The following is a 24,468-nucleotide window of genomic DNA, read 5'->3' on the forward strand; positions in this document are numbered from 1 at the left end:
CTGACCTTGCAAAGCGACCCTGAAGAGAAGTATTGCAAGAGGGAATAACTGGGCAAAGTAACTGGGTGAAACAGGGTGTCTGCACAAGTTGTCCGCCCTTGAGCCTTACTCAGCTTCTTCCTAGTCACATAGGCCAAAAACACAGAAAACTGTCCTGTACGTTTAGCAAGTCATTCTAACTGCAACATCTAGCCTTGAACGGGATTGGACCGGGGTGAAGCAGAGAAGAAAAGATAATAGGCCAATAATGCTAAACTTTATGTGATTGGACCTTCCTGTAAGCCGAGACCCTCTATAAAAATGAGGCAATAAAGTGAGCGATAATCAACTGCATCTGGATGGTGTTTCTCTGCGCACTCGTCCTCCTTTGCCTCACACCCAGGCGGTACCTGCCGGACCCGGTGTGTAGCATTCCCAAAACTTTGGGGAAAACTGTTCCCCAACATTACAAAGTTAAATGTGATTTACAAAGTTATTGATAGTTGAGTTTTATTTTATTTTATTTTGGCTTTCTGAGTGATGATCAGGGGCTACTCTGGGCTTTGCACTCAGGAATTACTCCTGGAGGTGCTCAGGGGATCATATGGGATGCCAGGGATCGAACTTGGGACGGCCATGTGCAAGGCAAATGCCCTACCTGCTATGCTATCACTCTGGCCCAGTAGTTGAGTTTTAGGCATATAATATTTCAACATCAATCCCACTACCAGTGTCCACTTCCTTTTCTCAGTATTCCCATATTCTCTCCCTACCCCACCTCCCCCCCCTCACCTAGCACCCACCTGTCAGCTTGACAGGCACATCACAAAGTTTCAGTGTTTGCAGCTTAGAGCTCATGTTTTCAGTGCTACTGAGTCTGTTTTGGGTATATGGCTATGCCCCACCCTCATATCACTGATAAAACGGAAGCCCTGATGCCCGTTCACCCATTACGTCCTGCATTACTTCCTGTTCTCTTCTTCCCCTGCTAGATTTCTTTCCTTCTCTGTCCTTCTACACATTGGAGTCAAGGGTCATATAGGCATCCCCCTTTTACTACAGTACATTTCTTCATCCAGTATTCTGTGTACCACAGATAAGTGAGATCATCCTTTTGGTTTTTCTTTTTTTTTATTTTCTGGTTTTTATTCTTTGATATTTTCTGATTTCAAAGTAACATAAAACATGAAACAAAGTACACTAAAACAGGGAGAAAACAGGCTTTTCAATTTCTAATCTTGTAGTTGAATCCATACTCTATCATTAGACGTATCTAGCTGGTGTAGAATTCTGTTAATGGGTTCTTCTTCATGCTTAATAAAATAAAATCTTGGCTTGATATTCAAGACCCACTGTGAACTGATTCAAACTTGTATTTTTAGCTCTTAACCATTAATTTCCTGTCTTCACTTGTCATAGATCTCTGTGTCCAGTTGAAACATTTGCCCCACTTTTACTTATTCATGGAGACTTAGACTAAATGTTAATCAGTACAAAAAATATTCTCTAACTCCTTTCCTAAAGTAGCCTTTCTTATCTAAACTTCCAAAGTTTTCTGAAATATTTTATGACATTAAGATAATGATTTTTTTAACTGTCGTGTTAAACTGACCACAATCATTATCTCATTTTTAATATACTTTATGTCATGGTTTATGCCCTGTATATACTCATTTTTTATTTTTCCTTTTGGGTTTTCTTCACCCAACATGTTCCAGTTCCAACCACGTTGCAGCAAATTGCTTGATCTCATCATTCCTTGCAGCTGCATAGTATTCCATTGTATATACGTATCACATCTGCATATGGACTCTTGTTTTTATTTATTTATATTTTATTTTATTATTATCATTTTTTTCATCTCTTCCCTTGTAGAGCAAACCAAAACGCTGATGTTTTTCGAAGGCTGTCCTCAACACTTGGGCTGCACCGTCAAGCTGAGAGGCGGCTCCGACTACGAACTGGCCCGGGTTAAGGAGATCCTGATCTTCATGGTCTGCGCCGCCTATCACTCTCAACTCGAAATCTCCTTCCTCATGGACGAGTTTGCCATGCCGCCCACACTGGCACAGAACCCGTCCTTCCATTCTCTGATCGAGGGCCGGGAGGACGACGGGGCGGCCCCGGAGCCGCCGTTCAGCGGGAGCCCCCTCCCCCGGGAGCCCGACTTCCCCGCAGAGTGCCTCCCCTCCGAGGACAGCGGCCCGCTGGAGCCAAGGGTGGTGTCCTTGGAGAAGGGGGACCAGGAAGCGAGGGGCGTGCCCCAGGAGGGCGCCTCCGCCAAGCCTCAGGAGTGCCCCGCCGCCGCAGCTGGCCCGGCCCCCGCTGTCCCCTGCGCTTTCTTCCCACCCGTCCCCGAGCCCTTGCTGCTACTGCGGCCAGCGCCGCCGGTGGTGGACGATCCGCAGGAGGACGTCGCGGCCAGTGAGCCGGCGGCCACTTCGCAGCCAGCCGATGAGCTGCAGGACCCCAAGGGCCAGATGCGAGCCTTCAGGGACCCCCTTCAGGACGACACGGGGCTGTACGTCACCGAGGAGGTGACCTCCTCCGAGGACAAGCTCAAGACGTACTCGGCGGCCTTCAAGCAGGAGCTGAAGGATGTGATCCTCTGCATCTCCCCCGTGATCACCTTCCGGGAGCCCTTCCTGCTCACCGAGCGGGGGATGCGCTGTGCCACCCGCGACTACTTTGCCGAGCAGGTGTACTGGTCCCCGCTCCTCAACAAGGAGTTCCGGGAGCTGGAGGGCCGCCGGAAGAAGCAGCTGCTGCGGGATCTCTCCGGCCTGCAGGCCATGAACGGCAGTGTCCAGGCCCGGTCCATCCAGGTCCTGCCCTCGCACGAGCTCGTGAACGCCCGCATCGCCGAGCACCTGGGGGACAGCCAGAGCCTGGGCCGGATGCTGGCGGATTTCCGGGCCCGGGGAGGACGGATCCAGCAGAGGAGCGCCGACCCGTTCGCGCACGCCAAGGAGTCGCCGGCCACCTCCTCCGGGAGCAAGGCAGGAGGCAAAGGCGAGGGCGAGGATGAGAAGGGTTTAATGTCCAGTGATGCGCTCTTGTCAGCCAAGGTGAGCCAGACCGTGTCCGGTCCTTTCCCAGTGGACACAGTGTCAGGAAAACAGTGCTCCTTACAGGTTAATGAGCCTGCAAAATAGGACAGACTTAGCAGACTTAATTCCATACTTCTTTTTCTGTGGTTTATGTGTTTAAAATGTATCCCATAGGATGGGATGGAAGTGAAGATTTCAAGCAGAGTTAACTAGGAAACGGCTCAGAAGTTGGTAGAAACCAAGGGGGTGGGGTGGGGGAGGTTGTCCACAATTTTTTTTGCTTTTTTTGGGGGGAGGTCATACCCGGAGATGCACAGGGGTTACTCCTGGCTCTGCACTCAGGTATTACCCCTCGCCGTACTCAGGGGACCATATGGGATGCTGGGAATCGAACCCGGGTCGGCCGTGTGCCAGGCAAACACCCTACCCACTATGCTATCACTCCAACCCTGTCCGTAATTTTTGATGAGACCTCTCGTGTCTGGTGTGATGTGAGCTTGAGCCTTTCAGCAGTGGCAAGAAGGAAAGTGAAAGGTGGGTGCATGAGTGGGTATATTTTTTCAGAAATTGTTAGATTCATCAAATTTTTTTTTTTTACCAGCTCACCATACAAAACACTTCATATTATTTAACTGGGGCTGGAGCAACAGCATACTGGAAGGGCGTTCGCCTTTCACAAGGCCGACCCGAGTTCGATTCCTCCGCCCCTCTCAGAGAGCCCGAGAGTATCTCGCCCATACGGCAGAGCCTGGCAAGCTACCTGTGGCATATTGGATATGCCAAAAACAGTAACAAGTCTCACAACGAGAGATGTTACTGGTGCCCGCTCGAACAAATCGATGAACAACGGATGACAGTGACACTGACAGATTATTTAACTGTGATAATGTCCTTTTTTCTATTCTCTTAAAACTGACATGTGTCAATATTCAGTATGTTTGTTCAGAACACATCATGTATTATTATTGGTCATTGTATCAGTTTATGTACACATTATGCATTATTGATAATGGTGGGAACAGAACTTATGAGAAAGCCTTTTTTGCATGTGATTTTTTTGTGGTTTGTTTTTGGGCTATACCTGGCAATTCTCAGGGCTCAATCCTGGCTTTGTACTCTGAGACTAATCCTGGCAGTGCTTAGGGGGGGACCATATGGGATGCCAGGAATCGAACTTGGTTGGCTAAATGTGATGTGATCGCCCTACCTTAAACTATAGTTGCCCCAGCCCTAGACAATTATTTCTGAATGACAAAATAGAATGATTTAATCATATAAAAAATTTGAAAAAATTTTAAATCTTATTTCCTTGTAGGGAAGTAATAATTATAATATACTATTTTTTTTTTAAATTTATGAGTGTGGTGATAAAAGGAAAGTGATAAAAGCCACCCTTAATTTGATGTGGAAAAATACCTCTAACTACGTCCCTGTATTTAGTTTCTTGGAATTTTATCTCCAGCCAGGATCCCAACCGGGATGACAGGGGTCTCTCCACAGGGAGCAGAGTAGTGTGGGCTGTTGGAGGCGCGCGTTGGGCCGGGAGGGGCTGCTTCTAGTGCTCACCTGTGCTCACCTCTCCCTTCTCTTTCAGGTGGACTGTCTGAACCCTGTTAACCACCAGAGACTGTGCGTGCTCTTCAGTAGCTCTTCGGCCCAGTCCAGCAACGCCCCCAGCGCCTGTGTCAGCCCGTGGTAGGATTCTTTGCTTCCTTGCACTGTTGCTCTTTACTCCCGAATGACAAGGGCTGGGGAAGTAGCTTGGTATTCGGGGGCAGACTCCTGGCTTGTGCAATGACCCAGATTCAAACACAGCACCATGCCCCCTCGTCCCCAGCATTGCCGGATGTAGCCTTGGAGCCCCTCTAGCCCCCCTGCATATGTTTTTGGTGGTCCCTGAGCCACCACCATGGTGGTTCCCCGGCATGGTTGGACCCAGACAGCATCACAGAGCCTGACCAGCACTGCCCGAACATTGAACCTTTGAACCCAGAGGCTGAGTATTGCTGGGATGGCCCCCATGTACCCTCATACTTTTTGGAAAGCTGTTACTGTCACTGTCATCCCGTTGCTCATCGATTTGTTTGAGTGGGCACCAGTAACGTCTCTCATTGAGAGACTTATTGTTACTGTTTTTGGCATATCCAATACGCACGGGTAGCTTGCCAGGCTCTGCTATGTGGGCTTGATACTCTTGGTAGCTTGCCGGGCTCTCTGAGAGGGGCGGAGGAATCAAACACCACCAGTCGGCCGCGTGAAAGGCGCCGCATGAAAGGCGAAAGCCCAACCACTGTGCTGTCGCTCCTGCCCAGCCCCTACATAAACCAGTAAATATAGAAACAGAGTTCCAGCAACTTGAAAAGAAAATGAAGCTGCTTGAGGCCCCTTGATCCCTAATCCTGTTACTACCCATCCACTTTTTTACTCCCTGCCTCGATTTCTTTCTTTCTCTCTCCTTATATCTATGGTCCAGGGTCGAGGGTAGTCTGGGCACAGTGGTGGTGGATAGAAGTGTGGTTTATGTGTGTATCTAAACTACAGCGCCAGCAGTGCTGTAAGCTGGAGTTCAAACTACAGCCACCACCAGACTTAAAAATGTGCCCGTCCAGGAAGCAGACTGGGGGTGCGAGGGAACCTGGGGACACTGGTAGAGGGAATCTAACATTGACGCTGGAACATTGTACACATGAAACTTAAATATAAATAAGCATGCAAATCACAGTGCCTTAATATTTAAAAATTTTTTTCAGTGTCCAAAAAATTTTAAAGGGAAGAACTGCTGCATTGAAAAGAAACAGTCTCAGTTTCACCGATTGGCCACTTAAGGCAAAAAGAAACCTAAAAAAAAAAATCAGCTATGAGGAGTTGTTTTTTAGTATGTTCAGCATATTGCGGGTCATATGTGAACTGATGAAACTTTGCATCTTAGGGATTAAGTAGGACTTTTTGTTCCTGGGTAGAATTGAGAGTACCTTCAGCAAGTGTGAAACGGATATAATGGTGAGAGAGAAATCCATACTTATGCAAATTAGAAAGATTCTGTATAAAAAACGAACTGTGAATCTTTTGATGATAGGCTTTTTCCCCTCTGGAGAAGCCAGTGTTTACACTTAAACATCTATTTTTCTCTTTCTCTTCTCTCACATTTCTCTAAATAAATTTCTTTCAATGAAACTTTTCCTTCACTAAAAACAAAAAATAAATAAATTGGTGATAACTTATGTAAAATAAGTTTTCCAGTAGGCATAATTTTTATAAAAACAACATTTTTCTTATTGATGGTTTTTATTCTAATACTTAATTTTTTTAAAATTTTATTTTATTTTATTATATTGAATCACCATGAGAAAAAAAAAACATAAAGCTTTCAGGTTTAAGTCTCAGTCATACAATGATTAAACCCTCATCCCTTCACCAGTGCACATGTTCCACCACCAAGAACCCCAATATACCCCCCTCCCACCCAGCCCCCACCTAAGTAGCTAATGATCTTCATTTTATTCTCTATACTTTTAATACATTCAATATTTCAATAGAGAACTCACTATTATTGTTTGGAATTTTCCTCCCAATAATCAGGCCTGCTGAAAAAGCATCATTTAATAATTTCTTTTCATTGCTGAGAATGAAGACTCTATGGGCTCGGTTTTGGATTTCTGATATTTTAGCTCAGTTCACAGTCTAGATGCATTTCTGTAAGAAGCCGCTCTGGGTGCCAAAATGGGTTAGAAGACCTCTTGGATCATAGTCTTTGCAAGCTGAGGGTCTGTTTCACGAGCAGCAGCTCCGGATCTTTAATACTTAATTTTAAATGATTGCTCAAAGTGCATTTAATATGATATCCTAAATATATAAGCTAAAACAAACATGCATACATATTCACATAATTTCTATATAGTTTCTTTCAAAAGCTATCTATATGTATATTCCTTTAATTTTCTCTGTTATATGGTATAAGAGAATAAATGCTGACATTTCTATTTTCTGATGACAAAACCCCCCACATTTTGTAACGCTAAAGTTATTCATTTCAAAGGATAATCACAAGTGTTTAGTTATTACATAGTTTAACTTTAGTTTTAAAAGTATCATGAAATATAATGCCATGATCTTGATCACTGTTTCCATGATAAAATATGTTCTGCATTTTAATTTTGGGCACCAGAAATATTTATTTTTACTTAATGAGACCTGAGATTATTCTAGTAGCAATTTTAGCAGGTAAATTCAGGCATTTTCTCTAGCAGTTTATAGATTTCTGTCAAGTCTTAAATAAAATGTGGCTTCTCAACAGGGGGATAGGAAAACTACTTATGAGCACTCATAGATTAGGTTCCTGGGTAGGAGTTGATTCTCTTGGAAGACTATGAACTGCTGTTTTCTCTGGTCAGTACAGCTATGGACCAGAGGAGAGGAGAAAGGAGTCTCATTTTATGTTGGCAGGACTTAAGACTTGGTAAAGGAAACTTGAGACCTCCCCCCCAACCTCTGCCTTTTTATTGAATCATCATGAGATGCACAGTTACAGATTTGTTCATAAATGGGTTTTAGTCGTACTTGCACCAGTGTATATTTCCCACTACCAATGAACTGTGACTCCTTTCTGTCTCAGATTAGCTTCTCATATGGTAATATAGTTTATGCATCATCAGTAGTTTTACAAGAAAACAGATGAGGAGTGAATGAGATACTGTGGTATAACAAGTTAAAACCTGTTTTTATTAGACGTGGGAAAAACCTGTTCTAAAACAACAAAGAATCTTGTTGCTTTAATGGTCCGTTACAAGTACATTCAATAGGTAATGAGTTTGTAGTCTCATGAAATATCTTTGACATGTGGTATTTCTTACAATGGCTTTCTAAGAAATTATTTAATGTTTCAGATTTTTCCAAGTTTTTATTACGTGTATAATTTATATAAAAATTAGATGAAAATAATTTTATATTTGACTTTTTCCCCTAGTATCTTTCCATCCATATTTTTTAAAAGAACCTAAGTTCACATATTTTGTTAATTTTATTTTTATTTACTTACATAATTTCTATATAATTATATACATCAATCTTATATATAATAATTTTTTTATATTTACTTATATAATACGAATCACTGTATCACTGTCATCCCATTGAGCAATGATTTTCTCAAGCAGGCACCAGTAACATCTCTGTTCGTCCTAGCCCTGAGATTGTAGCAGCCTCTCTTTACTCATTCTTCCCGGCAGTGCCCCATTAGAGGCTCTTTGAGGGTCAGGGGAGTGAGACCCATCATTGTTACTGTATTTGGCATATCGAATATGCCACGAAGAGCTTGCCAGGCTCCGCCATGCGATTTTCCTGCAATACTTTATTAAATGTATAGAAGTAAAAATGTGATTTTTAGGGATGAAGCTCCTAAGCAGGGTTCAGGGAGCCCCAGAGTGACGTCATGCTGTCCTCAAGGGGCCATGTGGTGCCAGGGATCAAACTTGGGGCCTGGCATATGCAAAACAAGCACATTGGCTCTTCAAGCTATCTTGTGGGCCTGAAATTTGAGTTTCAAAGACATGGTAAGCGTAGACCTATCCATTAAAAGGGCGGTTCACAGATGTAGGCCAAGAAGCTAGTGAGAGGGCCCATCTTGGTGGGAAATGGGAGGACTTGGAAATTCAGCAACCTCAAGAAGGAGCTGACCCTGCACGAGGAAGACCCGGGTTTGATCCTGGCACATCGATGATTCCCTGAGCCCCACCAGTGAGTGGTGCTCTGAGCATGGAGCCAGGAGTCAGCCCTGTCATAGCTGGGTGTAGCCCAAAACACAGAGATCAATCAAAATAGAACTAGATGGTCTAAGGGGCAATTAAATATGGGTGTGAACTCATCCCAGTGAAGGCAGGGCATGAAATATAGATGAGAAGCTCCTAGGTACCTGTTTTGATTCTGGGTGAAAATGCTGCAGATATGGAACGAGCCTCACGCCTCTGGGAAGTGCTGATCAACAGACCCCGGAGGGGTGGGAATTGAGGCAGAAATTACTTTCACCAGACCTTCTCTGTAAGCCAGAAGTGCAGACGCCAGCCAGGCATGTGGGGACCAGGACTTCCCTACCCACAAGCTGGAGCTGACTCTGCAACTTTCACAGCAAACAGATTCAGCATTCCCTACTTGGGTTCTGTGTGAAGCATTTAAAAGCCACAGTGTGATACAGTTTAAACTTAAACCAAAGCACCCAGGATAATCAGTGCAAAAATGCACGCCTTTCAGAACACAGGGGAAGGCGAAAAAGGAAAGGCAAAAAAACGCTTCCTCTGCTATTGTCTGACTGGAGTTGTATCCTCATTTCAGAGGCAAACATTATCGCCTTGAAAATCCACCATGGAGGGGGGCTAGAGTCCAGAAGGCTGAATTGGAGAATTTGGTATACGAACTCCAGCAACCACAGCAAATCTATATCGAAACTTATTCATCTACACAAAAGTTGCCTGAAACCCTGATAAACAAAGCTTTTATAGCAAGGGGCAAAAGGAGAGCATGCAGTTATTCCTGGGCTCTGCACTCAGGAATTACCCCTGGCAGTGCTTGGGGAACCATATGGGATGTAGGGGATTGAACCCGGGTCGGTCTTGTGCAAGGCAAATGCCCTAACCACAGTATTATGGCTCCGACCCTTCTCTCCCACATTTTATGTTTTTAGTTATTCTCCCTGTGAGGTTTATTTCCCTTTTATAAAAGTCCTTTTAGTATCTCTTCGAGAGCCTGTTTATTGTTGATGAATTCCTATCACTATTGTTTATCTAAAAGAAAGTTCTTTATTACTCTTCTAGTTTGGTTTTGTCTTTTGTTTTTGTTTTTGGGTCACACCCAGCAATGTTCAGGGGTTACTCCTAGGTTTGCACTCAGGAATGAACTCAGAGGACCATATGAGATGCTAGGGATCAAACGCTGTTTAGCCACATGCAAGGCTATCATCTGTACTATCTCTACTATCTGTGCTATCTTTCCCGCCACTCTATTTCTCCTCTACCCTGAGTGATAGCCTAGCTAGGGGGAGTGTTTGTTCTTGTTGCAGATCTCTTCCACTCAGCCCATCACACACGTCAGGCCATTCCTCTCTGACCTGTTTCTGGGGAGAAACCTGCTGCCGGTCTTCCGTGGCCTCAGTCTCTGTGGCTCTTGGCTTTCACGGCTTTTCATATTCTCTCTTTACCTTCGACTTTTGTCATTTCAATTATGTCTTGGGGCGTGTCTGTTTTGTTTTTATTTGTTGGCAGCTCTTGGAACTTCCAGAACCGGAAAGCCTGACTCCTTTCAGGCCTTGGGAAAGTTCTTAGCTATTATTTTTACAAACAAGAATTCTGTTTCTGGTCTGGAGAACTAGCACAGGGGGCTAAGGCGCTTACCTTGATCTGTCTGTATATAATAAGTAAATTATTATTATGTAATGAGTGATAGCACAGCGGGTAGGGCGGTTGCCTTGCATATGGCCAACCCGGGTTCGATTCCTCCATCCCTCTCGGAGAGCCCGGCAAGCTACTGAGAATATACCAAGAATATCGAATACACCATGGGTAGCTTGCCACCCTCACGGCAGAGCCTGGCAAGCTACCTGAGGTGTATTCGATATTCCAAAAACAGTAACAACAAGTCTCACAATGGAGATGTTACTGGTGCCCGATTGAGCAAATCAGTGAACAATGGGATGACAGTGCTACAGTGCTTATATAATTTTTATTGCTTTATTATTTACAATAGTATCAAAGTCACTGATTTACAGTAGCAGTACTTTTTACTACGCCAGTGTTTGAAAACCTGTCCCCACCCCCTTCCCCCATTGCAGCCCCCTAAGTTTCCAGTTCAATTGAAGAAATGATCTCTTATCTTTTTTTTTTTTTAATTAGGATTGTCACAATGGAATTTTACGGAAAGAATGACCTTACACTGGGAATATTTTTAGAGAGATACTGTTTCAGGTAAGAACAAATTTTCTCTTTTTGTTCTGTTTTATGCATTTTGATGCCCAGAATTTTATATTCTAACACCAACATAAGTTGTATATGTCAGATGTTGTCTACTTTTTCTTATTTGAACCTGGGGTGCTCTACTGTTAGCCATGGCTGAGGCATCTTGGTCAAATCTCTGCTAGTCTAATTACCTTGCCACCAAAGAGACTTTCCCCTCCCTCCCTCCCTCTCTCTCTTCCTCCCTTCTTTCCTTCCTACTGGGTGTCTCTGTTTATTGTATCAAATGAATGGCCAGAGAAGCTTTGAAGTGAGCTTGATCTTGGTTTAAAATTTTAGTACTTTCACTCACTTGAAGAGCAAGTGTTTCATCCTTGGAAGACCCTTTGTGGGAACAACGTGCTCCAGAAATGTGAGGGATTTTAGTGAGCACAGTGAGACCATTTTTAACATCTTCAGCAAATTGAAGGTTGTCCCCAGGTGGAAACTGCACCTCATGCTGTAGTTGAAGACCTAATGCTCAGATGCAGGCTTCAGGCGTGTGCCGTGCCCTGCAGAGACTATCGCCTGCTTACTGGGTGTCTCCGGGGGACGCTGTGCTTGCCCTGCAGTGTTCCTCGGCAGACACTGTGCACCGGGCATTGCTCCATGGTTTCCTGGCTAACGGGAGGACTTGTTTCTGTTAAAGGCCATCTTACCAGTGTCCGAGTATGTTTTGTGATACCCCCATGGTGCACCACATCCGACGCTTTGTTCATGGCCAAGGCTGTGTACAGATAATCCTGAAGGAACTGGACTCTCCTGTACCTGGATATCAGCATACAATCCTCACCTACTCCTGGTGCAGAATCTGTAAGCAGGTACGTGTTCTCTGTTTCTATGGTTTGTCATAAGTTACCTTTTATTTTCTCTCCCTACCTCTCTCCTTCCCTCCCTCCCTCCCTCCTTCCTTCCCTGTTTTTGGGCCACACCTGCCTATGCTCGGAGCTCCATGTTCTGGGATCACTCCTGGTAGGGCACAGGGGCCATATGTGTCCCTGGCGGGACTTGGGGGAATGATATGTAATCCTGGGACTCCTACCAGGGTCAGCCACTTACAAAACAAGCCTCTTACCTGCTAGAAGACAAGTTATTTGCATAGCTCTTTTGGGGGGGAGAAGAATGGTCTGTATTATTTTGTTATCTGTCATTGAACTCTATTTTCCAGCTCTGTATATTTGTTTATTTTACAATCGCTTATTAGTTTTTTTCTTATTTAAGTGGTGTAAGGGTAAGCTGTTGATTTTAATAAATTTTCAGCAGGAAGTGTAAGGCATAAGAGGTATGTGTACAGAATTTAGACTTTCATAGTTTTCCGTTAGTATGCATAGGTTACTATGGGTAAGGTGTGTCCTATGAAGTGTCTCCTGGCCTGAATGCGACCATGTGGTCCAGGAAAAGATTCATTTGTGAGTTAGGCTTGGCCCGAGTGTGTGGAGAACCGATGTGAGCATAGTGGTGATTGAGTTCTGGAGGATTTTGGTTGCTGGAGTTGGGTAGCCTTGGGTGGGGAGGGGTCTTAGCTTCCCGTATTTTGGAAGTCAGTGAGGCATAGAGTATCAAAAACTGTACAACTCCTTTGACCTAATAATTCTCTTAATACCATATTCCATGGAAATAATGACTTTTTGTAAATAAGCCTATGAAGAAAGTTTATCACAGCATGATCAAGTGAAAGAAAAGCATGTAATGTCTTGAGTGCTCATCAAGAATGATTCATTAAATATATACCTATATAATAGTTGAATAATCTACTGCCACTACATCTCAGGTTGGACAAGAATTTACTTTTTTTTTTTTGGCCCACACCTGGTGATGCTCAGGGCTTACTCCTGCCTCTGTGCTCAGGGGGCACTCCTGGTGGAACAAATGAGATGCCAGTGATCAAACCTGGGTTGGTCACATGCAAGGCAAGCACCTTACCTGCTGTACTACCTCTCCAGCCCCTGGACAAGAGTATTTGTGTGGGAAAATATTTCTTGATATGTTGCTAAGGTAACAAAGGTAATGAAAGAAATTATTGGTTATTTATAAATATACTACAGTATAAAATAAAGTGAACATATCAGCATATTGATGCTGGTAGTGGAATTGCTATTTTTCCTAGCCAGCCCTCAGATGATTCTTTCTTCACCCAGTTTCAACAGTGTTTATTATATTTTTGATAGGAAAGAAAATTTGTTTTTGCAAAGAACTTCTGAATATGTGATTCGATAACAAAGACTTTTATGCTGCATTTCAGGTAACACCCGTGGTTGCTCTTTCCAATGAGTCCTGGTCCATGTCGTTTGCAAAATACCTTGAGCTGAGGTTTTATGGGCACCAGTACACCCGGAGAGCCAATGCTGAACCCTGCGGGCACTCCATCCACCATGATTATCACCAGTATTTCTCCTATAACCAGATGGTGGCCTCTTTCAGGTGAGAAGTTAGAGTGCGTGGTACACAATCACATACTCCGTGGGAAGTTCGGTTATATTTCTTCCATTGCTAGGTTGATGTTTTTGTCATTATTAACAATTTGGGAGTTTGTCTGATGTATGTGTGTATCTCTATCTATCTATCTATCTATCTATCTATCTATCTATCTATCTATCTATCTATCTATATTTTGGGGTGGAGATTAGGGCATTAACTAGTAAACAGATAATTAGATATTCCAGACTGAACTAAGATTACTAGTTCAAAGAAGGGTAGTTACCACGATGGCATTAAATTATTTAAATATGCCTTTAGGCTCTGCCTTCAAATATAGCCCAGATCCACATACTTCTTAGCACTCACCACCGATCCCTCTAGACAGAGCCTCTGTCCTCCAACAAATTATTGCTGCTGTAGCCTCCAACAACTTCTGCCTGGCTTGGCCTCTGACTTGTCCTCAACATAGCAGTCAGAAAGATCCTGTTCAATAAATGTGAGTTTGGGCTGTTCCTTTGTTCTAGGACTCTTTCCCCATAGCTCCGCTGCAGTGAATGTTTGTTTTTTTTTTCAACTCTTAGAGAAAGTCAGAAGGCATTTCATTCTCTGGCCCATAGTGTTCTGCCTGCCCTCGCCCTCTGACTCAGTTTCCTCCCACTGGCCCTCAGCAGGCCCTCTGGCTTTCTCTCAGGCCCTCAGTTACTTCACGTTACTTTTTTGCTCGAGGAAGTCGAACTCATGCCTCTCTTTCTCTCTCTCTCTGAACTGCACCCTCCCCAGATCTGATTTCCCTTAATATTGTGCAGCTCTTCGTTCAGTTCCTTCTGCTCAAACTTCCTCTTATCCTTAGTACCCTTTGTTTCCTTCTCCTGCTTTCTGTTTCCTCAAACACTTTCCTTTGAGATATATTTCAAATATTTACTGAGGTAACTGTTGCCCAAATCTTCTTAGTCCTGAGTCATGGGGAGAGGAATTTTGGTTTTTACTTAGTGCTGTATCTTTAGGACTGAAAACAGAATCTGACATGAAATGGAAACATTCATAACTGCACTCTGTTGGAGTTCTTCCTGGTGCGACTCCCTGAACACCTGGCCCTTAGTACTTGTGGGAAAGCTCTGAGTTATTTCTTTACACCCTTCTGTTCTTTGTTGGGGGAATCACTTATAGTTGTCCTGTGACCACCGGGATACCTGGGAAAATGGAGATTCTCATCCCATCTAGGGCTGATGACCCAAAGATAATCACCTCCTGGATAAACTGGGAGATGCTATCCACGTGGGTCACAGACTGATGGCCATATGACTGAGTTTACTTGGAGAATAATGGTTATATATCGGGGCAGAAAGGGACGCATTACATGCCGATTCCAAGACGGGAAGGGGAAGATGAATTCTGTGGTTTCGTGGGCTAAGGGTCATGATGGGATGAATGTCACGAGGGGTCACGAAATTTCTATGAGCTAATGCAGAGATGGAACAATGAGCTTTACAGATACCACCGGTGTTGGCTCCTCCTGCCCTGAAACCCCTGCTACCAACAGTTGCTGGACTGTGAAGCCATGTGAACTGTCAGGGAATGCTGGTTTCCTTGGAAAGCAGCTCACCCTCCTTCAAGGCCAATGCTTGGGGCTTTCCAACAAGCACAGCAGGCCAGGTGTTCAGGGAGCTGTGCCAGGAAGAAACTCCAACAGCACCCTAGGGCCTTTCCTGGAAAAAAAAAAAGAAAGAGCTTTAACCTGAACGGAGGGACCAGGGAGGGTACCCCCATTAACTGGACAGTGGGAGCCCTCGGGTGGGAGGAAATGCAGACTCAGGCTGAATGCTCAGGAGCTGGGAAGATGATGAACCCCTCCACTGAGGCGGTTTATAGGAGGGAACCCGCCTCATGTTCACAGGACGTTTACACCCAGTCATTTTAGTTTTCAAAGCTCAGAGAGGATAATGAATGTTAAGGGAGAAAGGATAACGTTATAGCACACGAACAAAACAAAGTCCTTTCAAAGTTAGGGAGGCTATTTATGTTGGTTGAAAGTTGTCATCAGTATTTTTGTGATTGTTTTACAGTTTAGTTGATCATATACTATGCCTTTACTTAAGATCTTAAGATATTAAAACATTTTTCTTTCTTTCTTTTTTCTTTTTGGCCATTGTTTCCTAGTTATTCTCCCATTCGGCTTCTTGAAGTATGTGTCCCACTTCCAAAAATATTCATTAAACGCCAGGCTCCATTGAAAGTGTCTCTTCTTCAGGATCTGAAGGATTTCTTTCAGAAGTAAGTTATAGTTTTCTCTGATCATCTTATTGTGTGTGTGTGTGTGTGTGTTGGTGGTAATGTACAAAATGTGTTTCTTTAGTCTTCCTTAGAAAATATTATTTCTCTAACTGTATTACTTATGTCTTTTTATGTAAGAAAAAGAAAAAAGAAAGAAAAAGGTAGATAATATACAAAAGTATTGCAAAATAAATAAAACCCTCCCTGACAAAATAGTTGTTCTAATTTTTTTGGGGGGGTCATACTCGGCGATACTCCTGGCTTTGCACTCAGGAATTCTTCCTGGTGGTTCTCGGGACCATATGTGATGCAGGGAATTGAACCCGGGTCGGCTGTGTGCAAGGCAAACTCTCAACCCGCTCTACTATCTCTCCAGCCCAGTGGTTCTAGTTTTGATGTGAAACCTTTCCTTGTTTTTTCATTCTGAAAAATCATGTATGACTTTAAGTTAGGTGAAGCATAATTCATGTTCTATGTGTGATGTCTACTTCTGTGAAATTTGAGCGTTTGATTTCAATTTTAATTTTTGATAAAATAATAAGATGTTGTTTATGGGGGTCCCTCACCTGCTTTATTCCCATCGTGGTCCTGGAGGGCTGTTCCCTGCGGTGCTCGGGGGACCATAGCATGCTGGGGATCAAACTCAGGGCTCCTGAACGCAAAGCATGTGCTCCAGGCCCTTTGCCTTGAATCTGTTCTAACGTTTCTTAAGTGTTTAATATTTATTGTTAGAGTTTCACAGGTTTACCTTGCTGTTGATGAGAGACTTGCTTCTTTGAAAACGGATACATTCAGCAAAACTAGGGAAGAAAAAATGGAAGATATCTTTGCACAAAAAGAGGTAATTCATTTCTTTTACAGAATTCTCCCAAGTTACGTATCAATGTATGAGATGTGTCCTTTGGGTTGTTTCTCGAAGATTGCTGAATTGGTTTGTCTTTGTAGATGGAAGAAGGTGAGTTCAAGAACTGGATAGAGAAGATGCAAGCAAGGCTCATCTCTTCCTCCGTGGATACCCCTCAGCAGCTCCAGTCTGTCTTTGAGTCACTCATTGCCAAGAAACAGAGTCTTTGTGAAGTGCTCCAAGCTTGGAATAACAGGTAGATCTTGGAGTCTGTTGTTTCTCGACTATTATGGCTGTGAAAAAAGCACTGTCACTGTCACTGTCATCCTGTTGCTCATCGATTTGTTCGAGCGGGCATCAGTAACGTCTCTCATTGTGAGACTTGTTGTTGCTATTTTTTGGCGTACCCAATATGCCACGGGTAGCTTGCCAGGCTTTGCTGTTCGGGCGAGATACTCTTGGTAGCTTGCCGGGCTCTCCGAGAGGGGCGGAGGAATCGAACACGGGTTGTCTGCATGAAAGGCAGACACTCTACTGCTGTGCTATCGCTCCAGCCCCTGTTTAAAAAAAATAAAAAATTCTGCTCTTCCAAATTCTATTAATTTTGGATATTTCGTTTTACTAACAAATTGAAACTTTCATTTTCTATCATGACTTCCTCTTTCATTCTTTGAAGTATGCTGATCTTTAGACTTTGTGAAGGTCAAAAACAATGGTGGAAAATCACTTCTAATGCTATTTCACATCCTCATTAGTGTGTGTGTTTACTTAATCCAGCGTCATTGAATTAGTGTTAGCCTGAAGTGATGATGATCAATTTTTAGGCCAGGAATTTCAACTGTGGTATGTATCTTGTATCTTAATTTAAACTTGTGCTAGCGAGTATTTCTCTTTAGTAATTATTGAAATGCTCAGATTATTGCAGACTTGGGTTATGGTAGGCACTGAATAAGTATAAGATGGACTCTCACTTTTATATCCAGTCTTATACACCCTATGATGTTTATATGGTTTCTGTCTTCTAAAAGAGGAAACCTAGTTCTAGAAGACTAAGGAGTTTGCTGAAGTTATACAGCTGCTGTCAGAGCTGGGCTTTGGGCCCTGACCTGTTGGTCTCTAAAGCTCCCTGGCTTGTGCTGTGCTGTGTGCTCTTAGAATGTCTTGCTACCTGCCGCCCCTGATTCCTCCCACCCAAATGCCTCATTAAGGTAGTCTGATAGTTTGGTTAGGAATATGAATATGATACAAATAGGGCTACATGCAGCTGTCACATCTGTTACAACCATCACTGTCATCACTGTCAACCTGTTGCTCATCGATTTGCTCGAGCAGGTACCAGTAACGTCTCCATTGTGAGAGTTGTTGTTACTGTTTTTGGCATATTGAATATGCCACGGGTAGCTTGCCAGGCAGAGCCTGTTACAACCAAAGTAGGAAAATTTAATTTTAACTTTTTCGAAGCTGCACAGGAAGAACTTGTAAATATTGTTTAAAAGATGTGAGAAATAGGGGCCAGAGCCATAGTACAGCGGGTAGGGCGTTTGCCTTTCAGGCGGCCGATGCGGGTTCGATCCCCGGCATCCCATATCGTCCCTTAGCACTACCAGGAGTAATTCCTGAGTGCAGAGCCAGGAGTAACCCCTGAGCATCCTTGGGTGTGACCCAAAAGGAAAAAAAAAAAAGGTGAGAAATAAAGCGATGTTTTCTTCCTTTAAATGCAGGCTGCAGGATCTTTTCCAGCAGGAAAAGGGTCGAAAGCGGCCTTCAGTTCCTCCGAGTCCCGGAAGACTGAGACAAGGGGAGGAAAGCAAGGTAATACCATGTAGTTTAGGTTTTTCATTAATACTAATATTCATTTCATTTATGACAGTGGTATTTTCACATATAGATAATAATCATATTAGATAAGAATTTAATTTTGTTGTTGGAAAGTTTTAGAGGAGAAATCATCCAGATGAACTTTTTGTCTTTGCCTGAAATAAAGTGTCTTTCACAGAATTAATAAGTGCTGTAGTTTCCAGACATCAATGGGGGACAGTGTCTTAGTTATAATAGGTGCTATTAAAGAGCTTTCTTCAACCATTGGCTCATACATTCATGCTCCTATTTTATCTTGGGTGTTATGGTTAACAGCAGTGATGAATTTTATGGTTTGATTATACAAGGTTATTACACTGTAGGGCTCAGAGAGATAGTACAGCTGGTAAGGTGCTTGCCTTGCATACGAATACAGATCCCTGAGCACAGAGCCAGGACTAAGCCCTGAGCACCAGTGGGTATGGCTCGAAAACCAATTCAAAAAATGATTATTACACTTTATTTATTTATTTATTTATTTTTATTTATTTTTGCTTTTTGGGTCACACCTGGCAATGCACAGGGGTTACCTCCTGGCTTTGCACTCAGAAGTCACTCCTGGCGTTGCTCAGGGGACCATATGGGATGCTGGGAATCGAACCCGGGTCGGCCGCATGCAAGGCAAACGCCCTACCCGCTGTGCTATTGCTCCAGCCCCAGGATCATTACATTTTAATCACTACCAAAGTTCCCAAGACTCTACCACTGTCCTTATATTTCTTATGATCTGTCTCTTCTTTCTCTTCCTCTCCCTCACCACCCTACTTTTATGCCACTTCTAGTGAAATCATACAGTGGTTTACCTTTCTCTGTCTTCCTTCACCAAGCATAGTCTTTCTTTGCAGCTGTGTGGTCTCCTATTGTGTTTAATTTCCCCACATACATACACACACATGTTAGCCTTTCGTTAGTCAGGGGCTACTTAGAGTGTTTCCAGTTCTTGATCGTGGGAAATAACACTGCAGTCAGCTTAGTAGGGCCTGTGTCTCTTTGCATCAGTGTCTTTATACACAGTAAGCAGAACACCCCCATGTACTATATCTAGATTGTGTTGAATTTCATTTTTTTTCATGTTGTGGGGAATCTCCATAATGTTTTCCGTAATGATTACAACAGTCTTCATTTCTATCATCAGCATCCAAGGATTCCGTTGTCTCCACACACAACACTTGTTTTCTCTTAGCTGTGTTATGGCTCCCCTCACAGATGTGAGGTTATGTGTTATTGTTGTTTCCATTTGCATCTTTCTGCTAAGGGATGGTGGTAAATGTTCCTTCATGTGCCTGTTGGTCATCAGTTATCTATATGTCTTCTTTGGGGGAAAAAAAAAAATCTATGCAAATGCGTTGTCATTTTTAAATCATTTTTTTTTAACTTTTATGAGTAAAAATTAAACTTTTTGCTTTCACTTTTTCCTTTGTGTAGTTTGGACATTAACCGTTTTATGCAAAGTATCTTTTTCCATGTGGTGAAATGTCTGTTTATTTTGGCACAAGTTGCTTTTGCTGTATAATGGCTTTTTTTGTTTAATGTAATCCCATTTGTTCATTCTCACTTTTAGTTTCCTTTGCCTTTGGAGTCACTTCCCCAAACACGACTCTGTGGCTGATGTCAAGGAGCTTATTGCTTATGTTTTGCTGTTTTGGTTTGGGGCGATGCTCAGGGTTTGATCCTGGCTCACTCCTGGCGGGGCTGAGGAAATCAAATATGGTGCTGGGGATCAAATCCAGGTCCTCCACATGCAAGGCAGGTGCTTTACCACTCTACTACCTCTCCAGCTTAAGTCTTCTGATATGTACGACATCCCTTTAGATCTTAGATCTAAGTCTTTAAATAATTTTGAATTAAATCGTGTGTGTGTGTTTAAATGTGATTTTAATATTTCTGTAAGAACGGTGTTTTCTTCTCTACAGATTGGCGCGATGGATGCATCTCCACGCAATGTTTCCCCAGGACTTCAAAATGGAGAAAAAGGTTGGTCTTTGGAGTTGGTAACCACCTTTGGATTTAAAGGAATATCTTAGTCTCTGAGTTCTTTTGAACCACCAATTTTGAGAATTTTTTTCAGATGCATTTATTCGTAGACTTTAATTCTTTCCTGTAGAGCATTTCTGCCCTGTTAGCTTTAGAGATCCTAAAGTACATTGCAAGAAGATGAATTTGTATACGGAAACACAGGATAAAGAGAGAAGGCTGCTATTAGGAAAATAAACAGAAACAGAGGAAATTATATTTCTGTTTTGCTTATTCCAAAGTTAGCCTCCAGATTTTACTGAAAAAGTCTTGGAAAGTTTATGTTTTTATGTCACTGAAATCTTTTCTAGGCTTAATTTGTCTTTCACAATATTTCCTTGAATAATTCAGTGCCATCCTAGAAAATAAATAAGGGCATTTACTTAGATGCTCTTTGTAGAACAAGAGCTTAAATTGTAATCTTTTGCATTTTTCTATTATAATTAATGAATTTTCCCCCTGAGAATGTGATTCTTCTCCCCTCTCCCTCCCAACTGTGTCCTAATTTCATTTCCTATTAGATAAACTAAAACTTAAGTAAGCAGTTGAAAGACTGGTGAATGATCCACTTATATGCAGAGTTCATGACTTCATCTTTTCTAACAGCTGCATAGTATTCCATTGTATAGATGAATCAAAGTTTCTTTTACCAGTCATCTGTTCTTGGACACTCGGGTTTTTTTTTTCCAGAATCTGGCTATTGTAAACAGTGCTGCGATGAACATATAAGTGCAGATGTCATTTATACTTTTTTGCTTCTCCGGGATATATTCCCAGCAATAGTATTGCTGGGTCAAATGGGAGCTCAATTTCTAATTTTTTGAGAAGCTTTGCATATAAGTGGATCAACATGGAAAGCATCATGCTAAGTGAAATGAATCAGAAAGAGAGAGACAGACATAGAAAGATTGCACTCATCTGTGGAATATAAAATAACAGAGTAGGAGACTAACACCCAAGAATAGTAGAAATAAGTACCAGGAGATTTGCTCCATGGCTTGGAAGCTGGTCTCACATACTGGGGGAAAAGGCAGCTCAGATAGAAAAGGGAACACCAAGTAAAATGTGGTAGGAGGACACGCTCGGGAAGGGAGATGCGTGCTGAAAGTAGACTAGAGACTGAACATGATGGCCACTCAATACCCCTATTGCAAACCATAACACCCAAAAGGAGAGAGAGAACAAAAGGGAATGCCCTGCCACAGTGTGTGGGGGGACTGGGGGGTGGGAGGGATACTGGGTTCATTGGTGGTGGAGAATGGACACTGGTGGAGGGATGGGTTCTTGAACATTGTATGAGGGAAACACAAGCACAAAAATATGTAAATCTGTAACTGTATCTTCACAGTGATTCACTAGTTAAAAAATAAATAAATTAAATAAATTAAAAAAAAAAGACTGGTGAAAGAAAGAATAGTCAATCTTGGTTGCCCATTATAGTTCCAACACTGTCCTAAAGATAAGATCAGAAACAAGTTCAGAGACCTATGTAGAATGTAAAAAATACATAAAATTACATGCCTAATAACCTAAATAATTTTTAAGAAGCTAAAAATATTTTTTTAGTTTAGTAGGAAAAATTAAGAGTTGGCATTTTAAAAAACATGAATAGTTGGAAGTAACGGACTTCCCGTTTGAACGGCTCGTTTTGTTTCTTATTTTGCTTTAGAGGACCGCTTCTTGACTACACTCTCCAGTCAGAGCTCCACCAGCTCTTCCCACCTCCAGCTGCCCACCCCACCCGAAATCACACCGGAGCAGTCAGCCGGTCTGCCTGCCGACCTCGATACCGCCAGCAGTTGTGAAGGTACACGTCGGGCATATAGGCTCCACGTCTCCGAGAAAAGTGTTGCTAATACTTTGACACGTTAAGGTTGAGAATTTTGGGCAAGTGCTCTTTTACTGTCCCCAGGCAAGGCGAGTTCTAAAACCCTGTATTTTATTTCCAGCCCTTTTGGATCCATACGTTTTACCTGGGCTGGAGCGATAGCACATCGGGTAGGGCATTTGCCTTGCACATGGCTGACCCGGGTTCGATTACTCCATCCCTCTTGGAGAGCCCAGCAAGCTACCGAGAGTATCCCGCCCGAATGGCAGAGCCTGGCAAGCTACCTGTGGCATATTTGATATGCCAAAAACAGTCACAAGTCTCACAGTGGAGATGTTACTGGTGCCTGCTCTAGCAAAATTAATGAACACCGGGATGACAGTACTGCAGTGCAGTGCTATGTTTTACCTATTACTTCTTCAGTTGTGCTGCCTGACATGGAAGTGTCTGAGCAACCAAGTGTGATTCAGCTTCATCTGCATTTTAGCAGGGACAATTTACACGTTTCTATGTCCCAGAAAGCACATGTGAGTTGCCATGCAAGGAAGTAAGAGGTATTGCAGCTGTGTTTCCCCAAACAGAGTCCATTTCATTATTAATAAATGTATGCCTACCCTTTCTCTGGTTAAGCAGTTAACTATTTCGACTTCTAAATTGCACTGAAACTCAGATGAATTACGTTGTGAAAATTGAGTTGCCATAGCAACATGAACAGCTTCGACCAGCTTCACACAGGCAGAGAGAACATCCTGTCTGCTGCCCAGCCCCTGAGATCCCAATTAGCCATCACTTGTAGGATGGTCTCCGTTTCAGAGATGTTAAAACTTTTTTTTTTTTAAAAGGGGACGAGGGGCTGGAGCGATAGCACAGCAGGTTGGGCATTTGCCTTGTATGCGGCCGACCCAGGTTCAATTCCCAGCACCCCATATGGTCCCCTGAGCACCGCCAGTGGTAATTCCTGAGTGAAGAGCTAGGAGTAACCTGTATGCATCGCCGGGTGTGACCCAAAAAGCAAAATAAATAAATAAATAAAAGGGGTGGGGGGGATGAGGCGGAATCTTCTTGAAGTCAGTGCTGTTACATTTTACCATTGTTTCCTTTTCATCTATATGAGTCATTATTCCTAGGTCAGAAATCTTCACTGTTACTGGCAGTGAATACTGTCCATATGTCTCAAAAAGGAAAAGAACTAAAGTTGAAACCTTAGACTTTTGTGAACTCTTTCTGAATATTGAAACTTAAGTGAAATATTGTTTGTTATTATTTGTTGTAGATGTGTTTGATGGACATTTGTTGGGATCCACAGACAGCCAGGTGAAGGAAAAATCAACTATGAAAGCCATCTTTGCAAACTTGCTTCCAGGAAATAGCTACAATCCTATTCCATTTCCTTTGTGAGTATTATAAAAACTGTGTCTTGTTGGGTAATTTATTTTCACCTAATTTTAAAAAAATCAACAAATTTACTCTGTATATATTTAAAATATGTCTATATATGTATTTGTCCTAACTTATGCTTTATCATAGTAAAGCGATGTACTTTGTTCCAATAAAATGTATAGAACATGTAACACTTTATAGTAGATAAAGATGAACTAATATTGCTCAGTTTTCGAGATTTCTGATTCTCAAATAACTACATGTATACATTTTTGAAGATACACTATGACATCTGTTGATCTTCTAGTTGCAAGATGAAATGAGGGTGGCTTTTACTGATCCAGTAATTTACTGGGTAATGGTGGTAGTGAGCCACCTGTGTCAGGTTTCATAGGATCTTGTTTGTGCGGGGCTTGCCCAGAATGGGAAAGAATATAGACTGGCGTGAGAATTTGTTTTCCCTCACAGTTGACCTGCTTGATTTTCAGTTGCTGCTCTGTTTCAGTGGTACTAGTGTGTAAAAAAGTGAACATTTATTAATAAGGATCTTTGTTCTTGGGATTTTTCAATCAATATTTATTTATTTATTTATTTATTGCTTTTTGGGTCACACCCAGCGATGCTCAGGGGTTACTTCTGGCTTTGCACTCAGGAATTGCTCCTAGCAGTGCTTGGGGGACCATATGGGATGCCGGGGATCGAACCCAGGTCGGCCACGTGCAGGGCAAACGCCCTACCCGCTGTGCTATCGCTCCAGCCCAATACTTATTATTATTTTTTTTTGAGTGCCTGGTATTTGAGGATGTAGGATTAAGATTAATAAGCAAAAAGAAAAAAGACAGGAATTTATAG

The 24,468-nt window shown here is 42.6% G+C and overlaps 1 protein-coding gene across 7 annotated transcripts in view; it reads left to right on the forward strand.

The window, feature by feature from the left end:
• Positions 1-24,468, forward strand: part of PIKFYVE (phosphoinositide kinase, FYVE-type zinc finger containing) — a 98,563-nt gene that overhangs the window by 55,353 nt on the left and 18,742 nt on the right. For all 7 annotated transcript variants that reach the window (XM_055120438.1, XM_055120441.1, XM_055120439.1 and 4 more), the window contains 12 exons: positions 1,855-3,047; positions 4,624-4,724; positions 10,907-10,978; positions 11,655-11,826; positions 13,248-13,426; positions 15,581-15,694; positions 16,427-16,535; positions 16,640-16,794; positions 18,260-18,350; positions 20,309-20,369; positions 22,078-22,215; positions 23,510-23,630. In XM_055120438.1, the coding sequence (XP_054976413.1) occupies positions 1,855-3,047; positions 4,624-4,724; positions 10,907-10,978; positions 11,655-11,826; positions 13,248-13,426; positions 15,581-15,694; positions 16,427-16,535; positions 16,640-16,794; positions 18,260-18,350; positions 20,309-20,369; positions 22,078-22,215; positions 23,510-23,630 (2,506 nt within the window). The remainder of the gene's footprint in view (positions 1-1,854; positions 3,048-4,623; positions 4,725-10,906; positions 10,979-11,654; positions 11,827-13,247; positions 13,427-15,580; positions 15,695-16,426; positions 16,536-16,639; positions 16,795-18,259; positions 18,351-20,308; positions 20,370-22,077; positions 22,216-23,509; positions 23,631-24,468) is intronic.

This window comes from Sorex araneus, chromosome X (assembly GCF_027595985.1).
Source record: "Sorex araneus isolate mSorAra2 chromosome X, mSorAra2.pri, whole genome shotgun sequence".
NCBI lineage: Eukaryota > Metazoa > Chordata > Mammalia > Eulipotyphla > Soricidae > Sorex > Sorex araneus.